Source organism: Acanthochromis polyacanthus, chromosome 11 (assembly GCF_021347895.1).
Source record: "Acanthochromis polyacanthus isolate Apoly-LR-REF ecotype Palm Island chromosome 11, KAUST_Apoly_ChrSc, whole genome shotgun sequence".
In the NCBI taxonomy this organism is placed as follows: domain Eukaryota; kingdom Metazoa; phylum Chordata; class Actinopteri; family Pomacentridae; genus Acanthochromis; species Acanthochromis polyacanthus.
This window is the reverse complement of record NC_067123.1, coordinates 2,386,009-2,405,647: the sequence shown is the minus strand read 5'-3', so window position 1 is coordinate 2,405,647 and position 19,639 is coordinate 2,386,009. Positions and strand designations below refer to the sequence as shown.

Here is a 19,639-nt window from a genome sequence, read left to right as displayed (position 1 = left end):
TCCTGCTTTACGTTATTTTTACTCAACACTGTGTGCCGTTCTCTTCATGTTTTCTCTGTAGCTACTGAAAAGTGAACCTCAGTGTCACCTCTAAACAGACGTTTACATTCAGCTAAACTGGGTCACTAGTTCTGGGCCATAATGTATAACTACATGGACAGACTGTTTTTATTGTTTGGAGAATTTAAAAAACGTCTCACTGCTCATAAAAAGACCATAAAAATGTAAACAGCTCAGTTTTTTGTGACAATCGTAAAACTTTCCACTTTTGGGCACAGTTGTAGGGAAAATATGTGCCATAAAAAACAGATTTGAATTTATGAAATGTAATATTTGTAAAGATGTGCTAGCAGACAGACAGACGGACAAACGTATGCCGATCATCACATCACTCCACTGTGTTCCTTGGCTAAATAATTCTGCCCAAACAAGTCATTCTGTTGAGCTTCTACTAGAAATAAAAAGACAAATTATAAGACTTAAAACTGATTTTTTTTAATTACAATGATTTAATTTAAGAAATTCAGAATCAAATATTTCTAACAGCATCACTTTCTGTCCAGAGTTTTGTTTTTTACTACAGAAAACATGATTATTGTCACAAAGAGGGCTGCAAGAGACGAGCTGCTTCTGTTTGTCACGGATTTACAAAGAGCAACAGAACGGTTTTCTGACAACCGGCCGCTATTTCAACTAATACAGAGCAACTTTATAGAGCAACTTTAGCTAATATAGAGCAACTTTAGCTAATATAGAGCAACTTTAATATAGAGCAACTTTAGGTAATATAGAGCAACTTTAGCTAACGTACAGCAACTTTAGCTAATATACAGCAACTTTAATATAGAGCAACTTTAGCTAACGTAGAGCAACTTTAGCTAATATAGAGCAACTTTAGCTAACATAGAGCAACTTTAGCTAATATACAGCAACTTTAATATAGAGCAACTTTAGCTAATACAGAGCAACTTTAGGTAATATAGAGCAACTTTAGCTAATGTAGAGCAACTTTAGCTAATGTAGAGCAACTTTAGCTAATATACAGCAACTTTAATATAGAGCAACTTTAACTAATATAGAGCAACTTTAATATAGAGCAACTTTAGGTAATATAGAGCAACTTTAGCTAATGTAGAGCAACTTTAGCTAATATAGAGCAACTTTAATATAGAGCTACTTTAGCTAATACAGAGCAACTTTAACTAATATAGAGCAACTTTAATATAGAACAACTTTAGGTAATATAGAGCAACTTTAGCTAATGTAGAGCAACTTTAGCTAATATAGAGCAACTTTAGCTAATATAGAGCTACTTTAGCTAATACAGAGCAACTTTAACTAATATAGAGCAACTTTAATATAGAACAACTTTAGATAATATAGAGCAACTTTAGCTAATGTAGAGCAACTTTAGCTAATACAGAGCAACTTTAATATAGAGCAACTTTAGCTAATACAGAGCAACTTTAATATAGAGCAACTTTAACTAAAAAGAGCAAGTTTAATATAGAGCAACTTTAGGTAATATAGAGCAACTTTAGCTAATGTAGAGCAACTTTAGCTAATATCGAGCAACTTTAATGTAGAGCTACTTTTGGTAATATAGAACAATTTTAACTCGTTTAGACTAAATTTAAGTAATATAGAACAACTTTAACTAATATAGAGCATGAGAGTTTTCACAGAAAACATGATGTTGGCTGGATGACCCCAGACTTTAGAACTATGCTGTAATGAACCAGAATCCCAGATAGAACTGATCCAGGTTCTTAGAGGCTGCTTTGGGTCTGGGCTGTTGACTGCTGGCTTTCAGACTCATATTTTCTGGCTGCTCTGCTGTGCTTTGTGTGTTTTGTGTGTTTTCTACATTCCTGTGCTGCTGCTCGGCCACCGGGCTGCCTGAGGCCCTCAGGACGTCGGGGGGTTCGTTTTCCTGAGCCGCCGGGGTGGCGGTGGGTCCATAAATCTGCCTGGGCCGGTTTGTGAGAGCCTGAGGGCCGATAGTTCACGGGGAGCTTCTGTCAGGACTCCACCTCCTGCTTCTGTCCGTCCAGCCGGTGATGCTGTGGAGGTGAAGCTGGGGTCAGACCTGCTGATGTAACCCAGACATCTCACACACCTGGTGGGGATGAAAGGAGGCCGGCTCGCTTTCTGTTTCCCTCCTGAAATGTGCAGACCCTCCTTATGCTGGAGGTGTGAGGCCTCAAACACTGCTGCAGTGGTGGCGGTTGTCATGGCGACCCCGGCCAGGACGCCAGCGCAAATCTTCCCTTCGGCCGCCGACCGTTTGACTTCTCCACCGAGATTCACGAGCATGATTTTAGGCTCTAACTCAGGGCTGTCCAACATGAGGCCAAAAGTGGTCCTCCAGAGGGTCCAACATGAGGCCCGTGGACCAAAAGCGGTCCTCCAGAGGGTCCAACATGAGGCCCGTGGGCCAAAAGCGGTCCTCCAGAGGGTCCAACATGAGGCCCGTGGGCCAAAAGCGGTCCTCCAGAGGGTCCAACATGAGGCCCGTGGGCCAAAAGCGGTCCTCCAGAGGGTCCAACATGAGGCCCGTGGACCAAAAGCGGTCCTCCAAGGGTCCAACATGAGGCCCGTGGACCAAAAGCGGTCCTCCAGAGGGTCCAACATGAGGCCCGAGGGCCAAAAGCGGTCCTCCAAGGGTCCAACATGAGGCCCGTGGACCAAAAGCGGTCCTCCAAGGGTCCAACATGAGGCCCGAGGGCCAAAAGCGGTCCTCCAGAGGGTCCAACATGAGGCCCGTGGACCAAAAGCGGTCCTCCAGAGGGTCCAACATGAGGCCCGTGGGCCAAAAGCGGTCCTCCAGAGGGTCCAACATGAGGCCCGTGGGCCAAAAGCGGTCCTCCAGAGGGTCCAACATGAGGCCCGTGGTCCAAAAGCGGTCCTCCAGAGGGTCCAACATGAGGCCCGTGGGCCAAAAGCGGTCCTCCAGAGGGTCCAACATGAGGCCCGTGGGCCAAAAGCGGTCCTCCAGAGGGTCCAACATGAGGCCCGTGGACCAAAAGCGGTCCTCCAGAGGGTCCAACATGAGGCCCGTGGTCCAAAAGCGGTCCTCCAGAGGGTCCAACATGAGGCCCGTGGGCCAAAAGCGGTCCTCCAGAGGGTCCAACATGAGGCCCGTGGGCCAAAAGCGATCCTCCAGAGGGTCCAACATGAGGCCCGTGGGCCAAAAGCGGTCCTCCAGAGGGTCCAACATGAGGCCCGTGGGCCAAAAGTGGTCCTCCAGAGGGTCCAACATGAGGCCCGTGGTCCAAAAGTGGTCCTCCAGAGGGTCCAATCCGGCCCTCAAAGTGTAAAAATTCCAGAGAAGACATTAACTGCAGATTGTAAATTAGTAAAACTATAAATTTAAAATCATTTCTAGACCATGACAAGTTGTTTGGATCAGAAAGTAAAATACTAGATTGTTCTTTGTTCTTTTATCATTTTGTGTCTCATTTTTGTAATATTTTGTCTGTTTTTTTGTCTGTTTTGTCTGACTTTTATCTCGTATTTTTTTCATTTTTGTTGTTTTGGGTCCTTTATGTCTCACTTGTATTTTTTGTCCATTTTTTAGTCCATTTGTTTCTCGCTTTTGTCATTTTTATCTCGTCCATTTTTTGTTGCTTTCTAACTTTTTGTCTATTTTTGTCTCTTTTTTGTTGTGTTTTGTGTCATTTGTCTCATGTTTTTGTCATTTTGTTTCTCGCTTTGTGTTTCCTTTTTGTCTCGCTTCTGTTTTTCGTCATTTTGTGTTTTGCTTTATTCATTTTTTTGTGCATCATTTGTGTTGTTTCTCTATTTTTTTGTCATTTTGGTTCTCACTTTTGCCATTTTTGGTCTTGATTGTGTAAATTGTGTCATTTTTTCATGTTTTTGTTTTGTTTTTTGCTGTTTGTCTCATTTTTTGCCATTTTGTGCCTCATTTTTGTAATATTTTGTTTTGTCTTTTTTGTTTTTGCTCTTTTTTGTCTGATTTTTTGTCTAATTTTTTGTCATTTTGTTTCTCATGTATTTGTCATTTCCTTCTTGTCTTGCCTGTGTTCTTCTTTTATTTTTGTCATTTTGCGTTTTGCATTATTTGTTTTTTGTCTCGTTTTTGTCGTTTGTCCATTTTTTTGTCACTTTGTAACTTATTTGTGTCATTTTTTTGTTTTGGTTCATGTCGTTTGTCTCATTTTTGCAATTTTCCCATTAGGAGTTGTGGTTATTTTTAGGTTATTCTGCTGTGGTTTTCCTGGTTTTACTGGTCCACTGCAGATCAGACTGGACTAAGACCAGTTTACGTCCTCTGATCTAAACTCCAGCTGGTGATTCTGTCTGGTTTCCACCAACGGGTCGACGGTGCTGGAGACTGATGGAGTCGTTCAGAGCAGCCAGATGTTGTGAAACGGGGATAAACAGCCTTTCTGTCTTATTGCAGGCGCTGATGTAAACAGATGGGAAAATGAGTTTTGTTTGTCAGAGGAAACAGGTGCTTCGTGCACATAATCAGAGAACAGAATGGCCTCCGTGCCCACTTGTGGCCCAAAGAATGGGCTCCAGCTGGGACGGTGTAAATCACAGAGCCGGTGTTTGGAGTGGCCTTCCAGAGGCATTCATCTGAGGATATGACGGCTCGCTGGGGACAATGGGAGCCGACGGAGGCCCTGTGATCCAGATGAATTAGCCGACACAGATTAGAGCATTCTGAAGCACATGAGAGGGAAGCTAATTACAGGAGGTTTGAAGCAGCAGACACACATGAGGCCTGCTTCTGCTGGTTTCAGGAGATGGGCTCTAAATGTAGAGGTGTGATCAGAGAGGAAGGCTGCTTCAGCTCCTCTGGGTGTTTTCTTCTCACCTCAGATAGAAACTGAACAGTGAACGAGGAGACGTCTCCGCTGCAGCTACGAACGTCGCTGAGTCGAGGTGAGAAAAAGACAAGCTATAAAATAATCTAAACATATATTTTATGTTCTTTTTGGGTGCATAAAGTGTGTTTTGGTGAATCATGCTCATATAAACACTGCTTACAGAGTTTGGAGGTCCTGCAGCTCATTTTCTGTGACTTTTGGTGCTGGTTTGTCTGTTTGTCTGTTACTCAAAGACAGATTAACACTGATCGGATGTGAGTGGAATCAGAAATACCTCACAGGGGTCAAAAAACAACGTGGTTACCAAAAAGAAATACCCTGAAACCTGCAGTGATGTGTTTGTTAGTGAATCTAGCTGCTGAGTTCTGAAGTAAACTAAAATTAGCTGAAGTAAACTCCTGCAGACATGAGATGCTTCTGGCAGCTCGGGAAAAAATGCAATATTCAAATTTTATGCACGGTACAATGATGCAACAACCTCTGAGAGCTTTTCTTATTGTCCAAGAGGCTTCAAGAATTATACAAAACTAAAGAAGATTTTCCAGAAATGATCTAAAATGATGACAATTTGTTCAGAATGACATGAAAATATAGTCTCAAATGACTGGAAAATGATCCAAAGTCTGTCAGAATTTCTATCAAACAATTCAAAATGATCCAGAATGACTGAAAATTTGCAGAATGACACCAAATTTGTCCAAGATACATAAAAAAATCATCCTAAATGATTTGAAAATGATCCAAAATTGCTAAAAAGAAAATGTCCAAAATTATACAAAAGTAGTCAAACAGGACAAAACTTTTCTCAAAATGAGTCACAAATTGACCAAAATGACTTAAATCTGTTCAGAATAAACAGAAAAATATTAAAAGTGACTAAAAATCATGATTTTTTTGATCATCATAACTAATAAAAAAGTGCTGCATTTCTTCCACGGGGAATGAGCAGCCTTGGAGGAGGACCGATCTCTGAGGGCTTTTATAGTGGTAATTTTAATCCAGTTTTATGAGGATTATTAACTCTCAAATTCATAAATTAAGATTTTATCTCTCAGCTAAAGGAGTGTGGAGGATTCTTTTAACAGATCAGAATAAAACTGAAAACTAAAACTGCATCAGTTTAACGGCACTTTTACAAAGATCTCCTTACATTTAGTCGCCTTTAAATTCATTTTAACTCGTTTATTCTGCTGCTGTTTGACCCAGAATGATCTGAACGCCACACCCTGTCTTGGTTTTTATTCTGCTTTGTGATCAGTTTTTTAGAGGTAACACAAAGTCAGACCAGTGAGTTATGATCACTACTCATCGTTTTCTAATGAAAGGAAACTAATCTGAGCTGCTGTCGACTTCTGTGGAATCAGAAAAGACGTTTTGTGTGTCGGCTAACGGTTAATACGAGGCTGTCCTTCACGCCTAAAGCTCATTTCACTGCAGAGCAAACAGCTGAATAAATGCAGGAAGCAAACTGAAGCGTGTTTAAGCTCACGTTTGGGCTCCAGGTTCAGGTTGCTCATGGATTTATTCATGGATTTATTCATGGATTTATTCATGGATTCATAGCAGAGGAGGACGAAGGTGTGAGGAAGCAGCTCGGATCATCTGTTGCAATCTTCTTCTGAGCAAACAAACCTGCTGCATGACGGCACTTCCTTCACTCACGGTTTCACTGTTTCTGAGAACACAAGCAGCTGCACTTCCTCTTCTGCAAATCAGAGAGTTCAGGCAGCATGAGGACACTGGAAGAGCTCAGACGTGTTCAGCAGATTCATTTAAGGTCCAATCATTTAAACAGACGTAAACAACAACACAACGCATCTACACACATTCTGTCTGTCAATTATTATTATTAATACGCTGAGAGGAACCGTCAGGATGAGAGAAAACATGGAGACTATGGAGGTAAAATGATGAAATGTTTGACTTCTGGTCTGTAATTTTGAAGCTTGTGCTCCACTAAAGAGATGAAAAGATGGACTGAAGACAAAACTAACCTATTATATAATCATATTATTATTAATAATAACAACAACAATAGTTTTACTCTGCTGCAGCTAAAAGATCTTTACACCAAGACCAAATAAAAATAAAAAGTGTTTCATAAAGTGCAGGTTTTTCATGTTTTCTGCTTTTAGCTGAATTTGCCGCTCTTATACATCCATGTAAAAAAAATAAAATAAAATAAAATCTAAAAGAATCATATTTATTTTCAGTAAAATGCTAGCATTTAGGGATCATCCCTTTATCACTTTTTGAAATATATTTAATAAATTTATGTTTTTAATATACTAAAAAAAAATCTTAAAAATAATGATATTTGAAGCAGCCAAATGTTTGAAGTTTACTTCATTTCATTTTAGGTAGCTTAAATATATTTACTTTTTAAAATCTGATTTTTTTGATGAATAAATGCTAAAATTTTTCTGTAAAGGAGGTATGTGTTTATTTTTGAATGTATATAATAACATTTATATAACAACAACAACAACAATAATAACAGTAATAATAATAAATGATTACATTTTTATATTTTGTTATTTATTTTTAAGACACTCATCTTGTCTTTTTAATATATTTAATTTTAAAAACATTTATAATAAACTGCAATTTATTATAAACTTCATTTTTAGGATTGCATTTTTTCTATTTAACAATAATTAATCTTATAATTTTAATAAGTGTAATGCGATCTATATAAATATTATAAATATCTTAAATATTTATAAAAATACAATTAATAATATTTAATGTCAGAGTTTACATCAATTCATTTTATTACTTTACTTAATAATTACATGATGATTACTTCATTTATTTTTTGAAAATTCAGATATTTTTGAATAAATGTTATTATGTGTTTATTTTTGTATATATACATATAAACATTCACATAATAATAATAATAATAATAATAATGGATTTCATTTTTATCTATCTTTATTTTTTTAGGTTCAAGCTTTTTTTCAAGACATTTTTGTTTTTTTAAATATATTTAATTATTAATTATTTAATATCTTGAGAACTGAATTTTTATTTCGATTAAATATTTTTATAATATATGTATATTTTTTATTCTAGATTTGTTTTCTGAGGGACATTTTTGTTTCTTTTCACCGATTGTGTAATAATAATAATTTTAAATAATCCTTACAATATGATCTATGATCGTATGATAGAACCTGATAGAACCTGTAGTTCTATCAGCAGTTTTAAAAACAAACTGAAAAACCTGCTTAAGAGCACTCAGAACTACAACCATTAATGTCTTTTTAATTGTCATTTATGTGTGACTGTGTGTACATGTCGTCTTTTAAGAGTGTGTGTGTGTAATGTTTTGATTCACTGTCATGTATTTTAGTCTAGCAATGTTCTTTTAATTGGCATTTTTGTGTGAGTGTCTGTGCTTTTAAGTGTGTGTGTGTGTGTGTGTGTGTGGAATATTTAGTTTCACTGGTCATGCACTTTTTTATAATGTAATGTTGTGATGTTTTTATTGTGACTTGCTGGGGGACTGCAGATGAAAATTAGCTTAAAGCAATCTCTGGTACAATGCATCAAATGGAAACATTTATGTTTAATATTGTACATGGTCCCTTCTTAAATAAACTCAATAATAATAATCGTGAATTTAAAAAATATTAATAATAAATTTTAATTCATTTTGAGGACTGCATTTTTGTTTGTATCCAGTACTTCTATATTATATTTATATTTATTTTTTATTTTATGTTATTTTCTGAGGGAGATTTAGGTAATCTAACCGACTGTATAATAATTTTAATAATAATGAATCTACTGTAAAAAAAAAAAACATTTTAATACAGTCTGCAATCGTATTGTGAATTTAAAAAATATTCGTAAGATTTGTTTATTTTGAGGCCTGCATTTTTGTTTATAACAAATATTTTTATATATTTTTTTATTTCACATCATTTTCTCACCAACTGTATATAATGATAATTAATTTCCTGTCATCTGTCAAAAATCATTATAATACGGTCTATGATCTTATCACGAGTTTAAAAAAATATTTATAATAAATTTTAATATTATTATTATTTTGAGAACTGTATTTTTGTTTATATAAATATTTTTATATTATATATATTTTTTTAAATTTCAGAGTTAATTTTTCTCACCGACTGTACAATAAAAATAATTAATAATTAATCTACTGAAAAAAAAATTAAAATCGTTTAAATTCGGTCTCTGATCTAATGACGTCACACTGAACCGGAGCGGTATGAGGGGCGGGGTTTTGCTGTCAGCTCCGACCAATCACCGGCTGTGTGTGGGTGTGGGCGGAACCTCGGGGAGCTGAGCAGCGGTCCGGTGCAGCGGAGCGGCAGAACGCGGCGGACCGGACAGAAAGCGTTCCTCCGTGTGGCTCCGTGGAACCGTGGATGGCCCGTTAACCGAGCAGAGGAACGACCTCCTTTAAGCGGATATTTTTTAACTTTTACCGGAGACCGGAGCTGAACATGAAGTATAAAGTAAGTGGATCAGATCACTGTGGGGCTGCTGGAGTTCACGGAGCTTCTCAGAACTTCTCTGGATGAACGCTGAGGAATCATCTGGATCAATGTGATGGTGTTAAGGAGCTGCTGGTTGGAGGTTGTGGAGGATTCCGGAGGGTTCTGGAGGGTTCTGGGTTATTTTCTGCAGCTCAGGGTGGATAGAAAGTCGAACCCAACCAGCCAGGAGCCTCTGAAGCTCCTTCCTCCTTAAATAGGAACAGAAACGTTCCTTAGTGATTAATCTGCACATTTTCTCTTCAGATAACCGAATAATTATCTTTAGATAGCAGGAAACAGAAAAAACATTCATTCTGCAAACAGCCACATGCAGATATTTGGTGTTATTGATTAGAAAACTGTTTGATTAATTGATTAATTGGGTTGTTGTTGCACTCTGACTCTCAGGATTCACTAAAAATAACCCACTGGGAGTCTGTTTATCATAAAAATGCGATTTATTCCTGTTCTACCCCAGCCTTTGTTTGGAAGCTGTGTGTGGATAAAATCACATTTTTTGGTTTCTGATTATTTCCAGTAACTTCCAGTGCTTTTATCTTGTGTTATAGTTGGCTTTTAATCCATAAAACTTTGATTTTATGTCATATTCTGCTTTTAGTTTGGCTTGTTTCATGGTATATTTTGTGGTTTCTCACATTTATGGTGTTTCAAATCAAATATGATCACAGAAATCCTGAATATTTCCATTAGAGACGCTGGAATAGGGATTTTTGTCGTTTTTGGTTGATGATCAGGTTTCTGTGTTTAATCAGACTCTGGTCGGATTATTACAGATGTTGGAGATGAAGTCAGCTCAGTTTGAACTCATCAGCAGCTCTTTAACTCGGCTTCAGCCAATCAGAGGCTCCGATTGGTTCGTCTGAGTTTGATTGGTGATGGAGGCAGCAAGAAGTTCTGAGGCTGGTGGGTCCAGGTTTCAGAGGCTTGGTGGGTCCAGGTTTTAGAGGCTGTTGTGTCCAGGTTTTAGAGGCCGTTGGGTCCAGGTTTCGGAGGCCGGTGGGTCCAGGTTTTAGAGGCCAGTGGGTCCAGGTATTTAGAGGCCGGTGGGTCCAGGTTTTAGAGGCCAGTGGGTCCAGGTATTTAGAGGCCGGTGGGTCCAGGTTTAGAGGCCGGTGGGTCCAGGTTTTAGAGGCTGGTGGGTCCAGGTATTTAGAGGCCGGTGGGTCCAGGTTTAGAGGCCGGTGGGTCCAGGTTTTAGAGGCCAGTGGGTCCAGGTATTTAGAGGCCGGTGGGTCCAGGTTTTAGAGGCCGGTGGGTCCAGGTTTTGGAGGTTTTAGAGGTTTGGCTTCACTTCCTGATCTTGAAGCATTAAAGCTGAGTTCTGTTTACTGCTGTTGGTTCTGGAGTCACCGTTCAGCTGGCTTTGGTTGTGAGTGGAGGGTGTGCACGTTGTCCAGGGCGTGCACGTTGTGTTACTATGTCATGCTGCCTGACTCATTGTCCTGCTGAGTCCACAGTCCAGACCTGGGTGATGTTTGAAGCCAGAGACTGTTTTCCTTCTACTGCGTCTCCATGGCGACCGTGTTGAAGCTAATAAACGCTGCTATCACTGTTCTGGGAGGAGCTCTGACTCTCTGACGTCCACCTCTTTGTTTGATAGAGAGCTGCTGCTGCTCTTTGCTTCTCAAAAACGTCTGTTATGCAACTGGAGGACGGCAGCAGAACGTCAGCGCTCAGACTATCGAGTTTCAGCCTCCAGCTCCTCAGCAGCCGTTAAACAGTGACAGAGTTTATTCACAGCTGGACGAGGAGCTGCTGACGTTTAACAGGAGCCTAAACCTGCGGTCACATGACCTGAGGTCAGGCACTGCAGAGATGGTGTCCAGGTGTTCAGGTGTGAAGGAGGTCTGTCTGCTGTAGGTCAGAAAATACAGATATATCCTCCTGAAAGGTCAAAACAGACATTTAAAGGAACAGCTGAGGATCAGACGAGAAGACTGATCTCATGTCTGGACAGTTAGCTTAGCTTAGTCTAGCCGAGCTTAGCATAAAGACTGGACGTTGGTTGAAATGCCTGGTCTACAAAATCCACCGAGAAATGACAAAAATCAGACTTAAAAAACAACAAAAACTCAACAAACTATTGCAAAAATTAGACTCAAAATGACAAAAACATAGACAAACAACACAAATGAGACAAAAAGGAAACACACAACTACATAAATATGACACAAAACAAAACAAAAAGAGACCAAAAATTACACAAAAAAGTTATACAGCGACAAACACATGAACAAACATGACAAAAAAGGACAAAAGTAAAACAGAAAATGCCAAAAAATAGACAAAAAACGCAAATGAGACAAAAAGTAAAGACAAAACAACAAAAACATGAGACAACTGACAAAAGTCAGACAAAAAAGACAAAAAACAACGCAAACAAGAGACAATATTAGAAAAATGACACACAAAACAACAGAAGAACAAAGAACAATCTACTATTTTACTTTAGGATCCAAACAACTTGTCATGGTCTAAAAATGAGTTTAAATTTATAGTTTTACTAATTTACAATCTGCAGTTAATGTCTGCTCTGGAATTTTTACACTTTGAGGGCCGGATTGGACCCTCTGGAGGACCACTTTTGGTCCACGGGCCTCATGTTGGACCCTCTGGAGGACCGCTTTTGGTCCACGGGCCTCATGTTGGACCCTCTGGAGGACCGCTTTTGGTCCACGGGCCTCATGTTGGACCCTCTGGAGGACTGCTTTTGGTCCACGGGCCTCATGTTGGACCCTCTGGAGGACCGCTTTTGGTCCACGGGCCTCATGTTGGACCCTCTGGAGGACCGCTTTTGGCCCACGGGCCTCATGTTGGACCCTCTGGAGGACTGCTTTTGGTCCACGGGCCTCATGTTGGACCCTCTGGAGGACCGCTTTTGGCCCACGGGCCTCATGTTGGACCCTCTGGAGGACCGCTTTTGGCCCACGGGCCTCATGTTGGACCCTCTGGAGGACTGCTTTTGGTCCACGGGCCTCATGTTGGACCCTCTGGAGGACCGCTTTTGGTCCACGGGCCTCATGTTGGACCCTCTGGAGGACCGCTTTTGGCCCACGGGCCTCATGTTGGACCCTCTGGAGGACCGCTTTTGGTCCACGGGCCTCATGTTGGACCCTCTGGAGGACCGCTTTTGGCCCACGGGCCTCATGTCGGACCCTCTGGAGGACCGCTTTTGGTCCACGGGCCTCATGTCGGACCCTCTGGAGGACCGCTTTTGGCCCACGGGCCTCATGTTGGACCCTCTGGAGGACCGCTTTTGGTCCACGGGCCTCATGTCGGACCCTCTGGAGGACCTCTTTTGGTCCACGGGCCTCATGTTGGACACTCTGGAGGACCGCTTTTGGTCCACGGGCCTCATGTTGGACCCTCTGGAGGACCGCTTTTGGTCCACGGGCCTCATGTTGGACAGCCCTGGTATAGAGCTCTGTGTCTTTTAGCTTGTGAACTCTCTGAATCACTAAACCCAACAGTGGGTTTGTGAGGCATAAATTCTTTAAGAAAAGATTTTTAAAGACTGAAATGATAAAACACAAAAAATCTTCAGGTTTTCAACTTTCCGACGGTCCTTGAACTAATCATCTACCCCTTCCTGTTCTGTCAAACAAACATATTTAATTTAAATCACTTTATTCTGCAAGTTACGTTTAAAAACTGGCAAAAAATGAACTGCAGACTCAGCTCTGACCAACAGTCACAATAAAACAGGAACAGCCCTCAGAGATCAGTCCTCCTCCAAGGCTGCTCATTCCCCCATATGTCAGAAATGCAGCGTTTGTTTATTAATTATTGATGATCAGAAATCACAGCAACATAGAATGTGTCCATTTAACACAGATGAACCCACAAACTAAATGACCTTCCTCTGAGTACAGGCGTGTGTTCTGCATGTGTACGTTATGTACGGATACCGGATCACGTGACCTAAATATGTACACACGTGGACAAAATTGTTGGTACCCCTCAGTTAAAGAAGGAAAAACTCACAATTCTCACTGAAATCACTTGAAACTCACAAAAGTAACAATAAATAAAAATTTATTGAAAATTAAATAATCAAAATCAGCCATCACTTTTGAATTGTTGATTAACATAATTATTTAAAAAAACAAACTAATGAAATAGGGCTGGACAAAAATGATGGTACCCATAACTTAATATTTTGTTGCACAACCTTTTGAGGCAATCACTGCAATTAAACGATTTCTGTATTTGTCAATGAGCGTTCTGCAGCTGTCAACAGGTATTTTGGCCCACTCCTCATGAGCAAACAGCTCCAGTTGTCTCAGGTTTGATGGGTGTCTTCTCCAAATGGCATGTTTCAGCTCCTTCCACATATGTTCAATGGGATTCAGATCTGGGCTCATAGAAGGCCACTTTAGAATAGTCCAACGCTTTTCTCTCAGCCATTCTTGGGTGTTTTTGGCTGTGTGTTTTGGATCGTTGTCCTGTTGGAAGACCCATGACCTGCGACTGAGACCAAGCTTTCTGACACTAGGCAGCACATTTCTCTCCAGAATGCCTTGATAGTCTTCAGATTTCATCGTACCTTGCACACTTTCAAGACACCCTGTGCCAGATGCAGCAAAGCAGCCCCAAAACATTACTGAGCCTCCTCCATGTTTCACCGTAGGGACAGTGTTCTTTTCTTCGTATGCTTGGTTTTTGAGTCTATGAACATAGAGTTGATGCGCCTTACCAAAAAGCTCCAGTTTGGTCTCATCTGTCCAAAGGACATTCTCCCAGAAGCTTTGTGGCTTGTCAACATGCATTTTTGCAAATTCCAGTCTCGCTTTTTTATGAGTTTTTTTCAGCAGTGGTGTCCTCCTTGGTCGTCTCCCATGAAGTCCACTTTGGCTCAAACAACGACGAATGGTGCGATCTGACACTGATGTACCTTGGCCTTGGAGTTCACCTTTAATTTCTTTGGAGGTTGCTGTGGGCTCTTTGGATACAATTCCCACGATCCGTCTCTTCAATTTGTCATCAATTTTCCTCTTGCGGCCACGTCCAGGGAGGTTGGCTACTGTCCCGTGGGTCTTGAACTTCTGAATAATATGAGCCACTGTTGTCACAGGAACTTCAAGCTGTTTAGAGATGGTCTTATAGCCTTTACCTTTAAGATGTTTGTCTATCATTTTTTTTCGGATGTCCTGGGACAATTCTCTCCTTCGCTTTCTGTTGTCCATGTTCAGTGTGGTACACACCTTTTCACCAAACAGCAGGGTGACTACTTGTCTCCCTTTAAATAGGCAGACTGACTGATTATGAGTTTGGAAACACCTGTGATGTCAATTAAATGACACACCTGAGTTAATCGTGTCACTCTGGTCAAATAGTTTTCAATCTTTTATAGAGGTACCATCATTTTTGTCCAGGCCTGTTTCATTAGTTTGTTTTTTTAAATAATTATGTTAATCAACAATTCAAAAGTAATGGCTGTTTTTGATTATTTAATTTTCAATAAATTTTTATTTATTGTTACTTTTGTGAGTTTCAAGTGATTTCAGTGAGAATTGTGGGTTTTTCCTTCTTTAACTGAGGGGTACCAACAATTTTGTCCACGTGTGTAGCAGGAACTGATGGGACTCAGAAACACCCCCACAGTTTAATCAGCTGTTCCTTGGATCATTTCTGATGGATAAGTCCTGATAAGTCCTCAGAGGTGGATTTGTAGTAGGATCACAATCAGCTGATGTAGTGTTCACTGGTTGTCATGGTTACAGTGACGCCGTGCTGCTATCTGGCAATGATACAGAAATCTTTAACTAATCCGTGGATCCAGACTTAAAGCTGCATCACTGCCAGAATCTGATCACTTGGTCCTTGAGTCATTTCTGAACTTCTATGAAAATTTCATTTGAATCTGTTGGTCTGTTTTTGAATAATGTTGCTGACAGACGGACGGACGGAGGGATGCTGATTGTCACATAACTCCACCACGTTCCTTGGTGGAGTAAAAATATGATCTTAAGAGGAAAGAAAACTGGAGGTTATGCAGAGAAACAAGAAGACTGTTCAACTGGACTTACACCTCTCATCTTGGATGAGACGTCCAGAGAAGTTCACTGGACTTCAGCGCAGATCGTCACATAACTTCTCTGCCTTATTTATTTAATAATTACTGGACGTTAGAGAAGCTTTCTGCTGGAGCCACGCTAGCACTTTTTTACCAGAAATCTCCTCAGTCTGTTCCCCCAAAACGTTCCTTTCAAGAGCCGTGACACAGCAGCACCTCCTCCTGTAGCTCATTCCTTACAGCTGATGTAAGCGTTGCAGAAATAGCCCCGCAGTGATTAGGTGAACCTGGGCCGTCTCTGCTTTTACGGGTTCAGGTTCCAGGCGGCGGTCCAACAGCAGACATTGTTCTGGGAGCGTGGAGGAGGATCTGGGCTGCAGAAAATGAAAGAGAGAGGAAGTGGAGGGGGGAACCAGAGGGCAAACAGAGCCGGTGGTATGGTGGGGGGGATGGGAGGTGGAGGAGCAGCCGTGAGAATGAGAGCATTCCAGCCGCTGGAGCATGGGAAGGCTGGCCAGAAGATCCACACCACGGTTTCAACGTTCCCCTTCACGTCCTGAATGAGGCTTTTCTTCTCTGGGCTGGAGACACGTCTGCTTTCTCCTCAGAGAAGACGTGGATTGTGTTCATGTTGTCATTCCTTTAGAAGAAAACAGTAACGCTGTTCTAGTGGCAGTGAAATAGTTTGTTCCAATCAGGGAGATTAGATATTAAAACAAAAAGTAAGCAAAAAAGTTACAAAACAATTAGACAAAAGTAAAATTAAAAAAACAACAAAAATGAAACACAAAATGACAAAAATAATGAGACAAAAGTCAGATAAAAAACAACGAAAATGAAACACAAAATGACAAAAATAATGAGACAAAAGTCAGATAAAAAACAACGAAAATGAAACACAAAATGACAAAAATAATGAGACAAAAGTCAGATAAAAAACAACGAAAATGAAACACAAAATGACAAAAATAATGAGACAAAAGTCAGATAAAAACAACGAAAATGAAACACAAAATGACAAAAATAATGAGACAAAAGTCAGATAAAAAACAACGAAAATGAAACACAAAATGACAAAAATAATGAGACAAAAGTCAGACAACAGAAAAACAGAAAACTGCAACAACAGAACAAAAATTACAAAAAGACAAAAGTTACAAAGTGGCAAAAAATGGACACAACGAAACTAAAAAGAAACACAAAATGAGACAAATGAAAATAAAACGACAAAAATCAGACAACAAAAACAAAAATGAGACAAAACGACATAAAACAAAACGACAAAAGTCAGACAACAAACAACAAAACAAGACAAAAAATTGCAAAAATGAGACTAAACGACATAAAACAACAAAAGAGAAAAAAATGTAGACAAAGTTTTTAAGCAACAAAAAAATGGACAAACAACAAAAACGAGACAAAAAATGACATAAAATGACAAAAAGGACACATAATGAATAAAACAAAACAAAAAAAACTCAAGAGAGACAAAAAGGAAACACAAAATGACAAAAACAAGACAAAATATTACAAAAATGAGACACAAAATGACCAAAAAACGAGACAAACAACACGCAACAAAACAAATAGTTTTTTTTAAAAACCATCTTGTACTTACTCAGTTGTTGTTTGTCCTTTTTTGTCTCTTTTTTGTTTTATTTTGTGTCATTGCTCTTATTTTTTGTCTTTTGTGTCTCATTTTTGTAATATTTTGCCGTGTCTTTGCTGTTTTTTGTCAGACTTTCACTGTTTTGATCATAAAGTAGCAGACTGTAGCATCAGTTCCAGATAGCTGTGACTAAATGTTGTGTTCCTTTGTTGTCACTCTGGTTATTTACAGGTTATTATGCTGTGGTTTTACTGGTTTTACTGGAGATGTGGAACCTGGTCTGGAATCAGTTTGACTCTCCTGATCTAAACTCTTCTAAACCAGGTTGTCCAGATCTCCTCCTAAACTCTGGTCTGGCTGTTGGAGCTCCTCTTATCGTCCTCAGAGATGACCTGAGAATAGCTGGCATTCCTCAGAGGGAGGATGGGGGGGCGGCACGTTGTTTCCTCCAAAGGTTGAACGTGGAAATGATTATTTGGACTGGAATCTCAGCGCTGTCGTCTGTTTTCAGATGTTAATGTCTGGAAGGCAGCGGGGGGGCGGAGGAGCGCTATTCACTCCGTCTCTTCAGTCTGGAAGTCCTTCAGGAGCAACGACGAGGAAAAAGGACAGAAGTTCTGAACTAAAACGACCTGAAAAACAGCAGGAGAACGCTGTGACTTTCAGCAGATAATAAATGTCACTGACTGGAAGAAACTATTTCACTGTAGTTAGACCAGCTTCATTTTTAAACCGACAGCTGAGTTCATCTTAGTCCAGGTTCCACATCCTGTCCAGTCTGATGTCCAGTGGACCGGACCAGTAAAACTACAGCGTAATAACCTATAAAACAAGACAAAATATTACAAATATGATACACAAAACCACATGAAACAGAATGAAAAAGAGACCAAAAATTAGACAAAAAAGTCACAAAGCAACAAAAAATGGACAAACGAAAAAAACGGGACCAAAAACGACACAAAACGACAAAAAATGAGACCAAAAAAATACACAAATGATACACAAAACAACACAAAATGACAAAATCAGACAAAACACAAGTGAGATAAAAAGGAAACAAAATGACGGACGAGAAACAAAACGACAAAAACATGAGACAAATGACAAAAGTCAGACAAAAAAGACAAAAACAACAAAAAGCAAGACAAAATATCACAAAAATGAGACACAAAGAGACCAAAAATGGACAAACGAAAAAAACCGGACCAAAAACAACACAAAACCACATGAAACAAAAAGAGACAAAAAATTAGATAAAAAAAGTCACAAAGCAACAAAAATGGACAAACGAAAAAACAACAAAAAATGAGACAAAAGTCAGACACAAAAGGACAAAAACAGCAAAAACCGAGACCCAAAATTAGAGAAAGGAAACAAAACATAAAATTAGACAAAAAAGTTACAAAACGACAAAAAAATGGACACAACCCAAACAAGACAAAAAGCCCACAAAACGACAGAAATGATACACAAAACAACAAATAAAGCGAAACACAAAATGACAAGACAAAAACACAAGTGAGAGAAAAAGGAAACAAAATGACAAAAAACATGAGACCAATGACAAAAGTCAGACAAAAAAAGACAAAACAACAAAAAGCAAGACGAAATATCACAAAAATGACACAAAGAGACCAAAAATTTAAAAACGAGATAATAAATAGTGAATGACGCAAAACACAAAATGACAAAAACACAAGCGAGAAAAAAGAAACACAAAACTAAGAAACAAAATGACAAAAAAACGAGACAAGTCAGACAAAAAACAACAAAAACAACATGAAATATTACAAAAAAGACAAAAAATTTGACAAAAAATGTTACAAAGCGACAAAAAAATGGACAAATGACACAAACAAGACAAAAAAATCCTAAAAATGTTCCGTCTACATTTGATATTTTACATATTTTGAGGTTTTTGGCCTTTGTTGATGAATCAATCTGTAATTTTTCATGAAAACTATTGAAATTACTCCACAGTTCTGCTCTTGTAAATGTCTGGATTTGCATATTTAACCGTTTTTTACCAGTTTAAACTGAACATCTTTGGGTTTTTGTCTATTTATCAGACATTTAAATACGTCTGTGTGTTCTGGGAGCTTTTGCTTTGGATTCTTCACAGTTTTGTGACATTTCACAGATGGAATGATGGATCAAAAACCATCTGATCGTAACAACAGCCGCTGGTTGGTAATCAAAGCGTTCAAATGGAGAATCTGTGTTCAGAGGGGGAAGATGAGCCTCGGTGGGTCGGCTCTTTGTGTTTGTGGATCTGTGCGTAGCGTGAAATCAGGGAGACACTGCAGTGAATCCCGGCTCATTGTTTATTCCTGTATGTAAAACGTTCTGGAGCTGCAGAGATACCAAGAGACGGATCTCACGTCTCAGCTGAGGCCTCCTGGAGGGATTAGAGTTCGTCTCCGGGGGTTACCGCCGTCGTTTGGCATCGGCGCCAGGCTGGGAAATAATCCACATTGCTGCTCTGCCAGAACTTTGATGGCTGGAGGCCCCTGAATACCATCCATCCTGCTGGTTGTTTGTGTTTCTGGAGCTGCAGTAAATGTCTCCTCAGGTCGGAGGTCGGAGTCAAGCCTCCTTCTTCCTCTTCCTTCACGGT

The 19,639-nt window shown here is 39.7% G+C and overlaps 1 protein-coding gene across 2 annotated transcripts in view; it reads left to right on the top strand.

The window, feature by feature from the left end:
• The first annotated feature begins 4,784 nt into the window (after positions 1 to 4,784).
• Positions 4,785 to 19,639, top strand: part of nedd9 (neural precursor cell expressed, developmentally down-regulated 9) — a 62,403-nt gene continuing 47,548 nt past the window's right edge. The window contains exon 1 of one of the 2 annotated variants that reach the window (XM_051955658.1): positions 4,785 to 4,914. Coding sequence is in view for 1 of the 2 variants with exons in the window: in XM_051955657.1 (XP_051811617.1) it covers positions 9,341 to 9,352 (12 nt within the window). In the remaining variant the exon portion in view is untranslated. Of the gene's footprint in view, positions 4,915 to 9,183; positions 9,353 to 19,639 lie in introns of those variants that run through there. The other variant, XM_051955657.1, reaches the window with a different exon arrangement.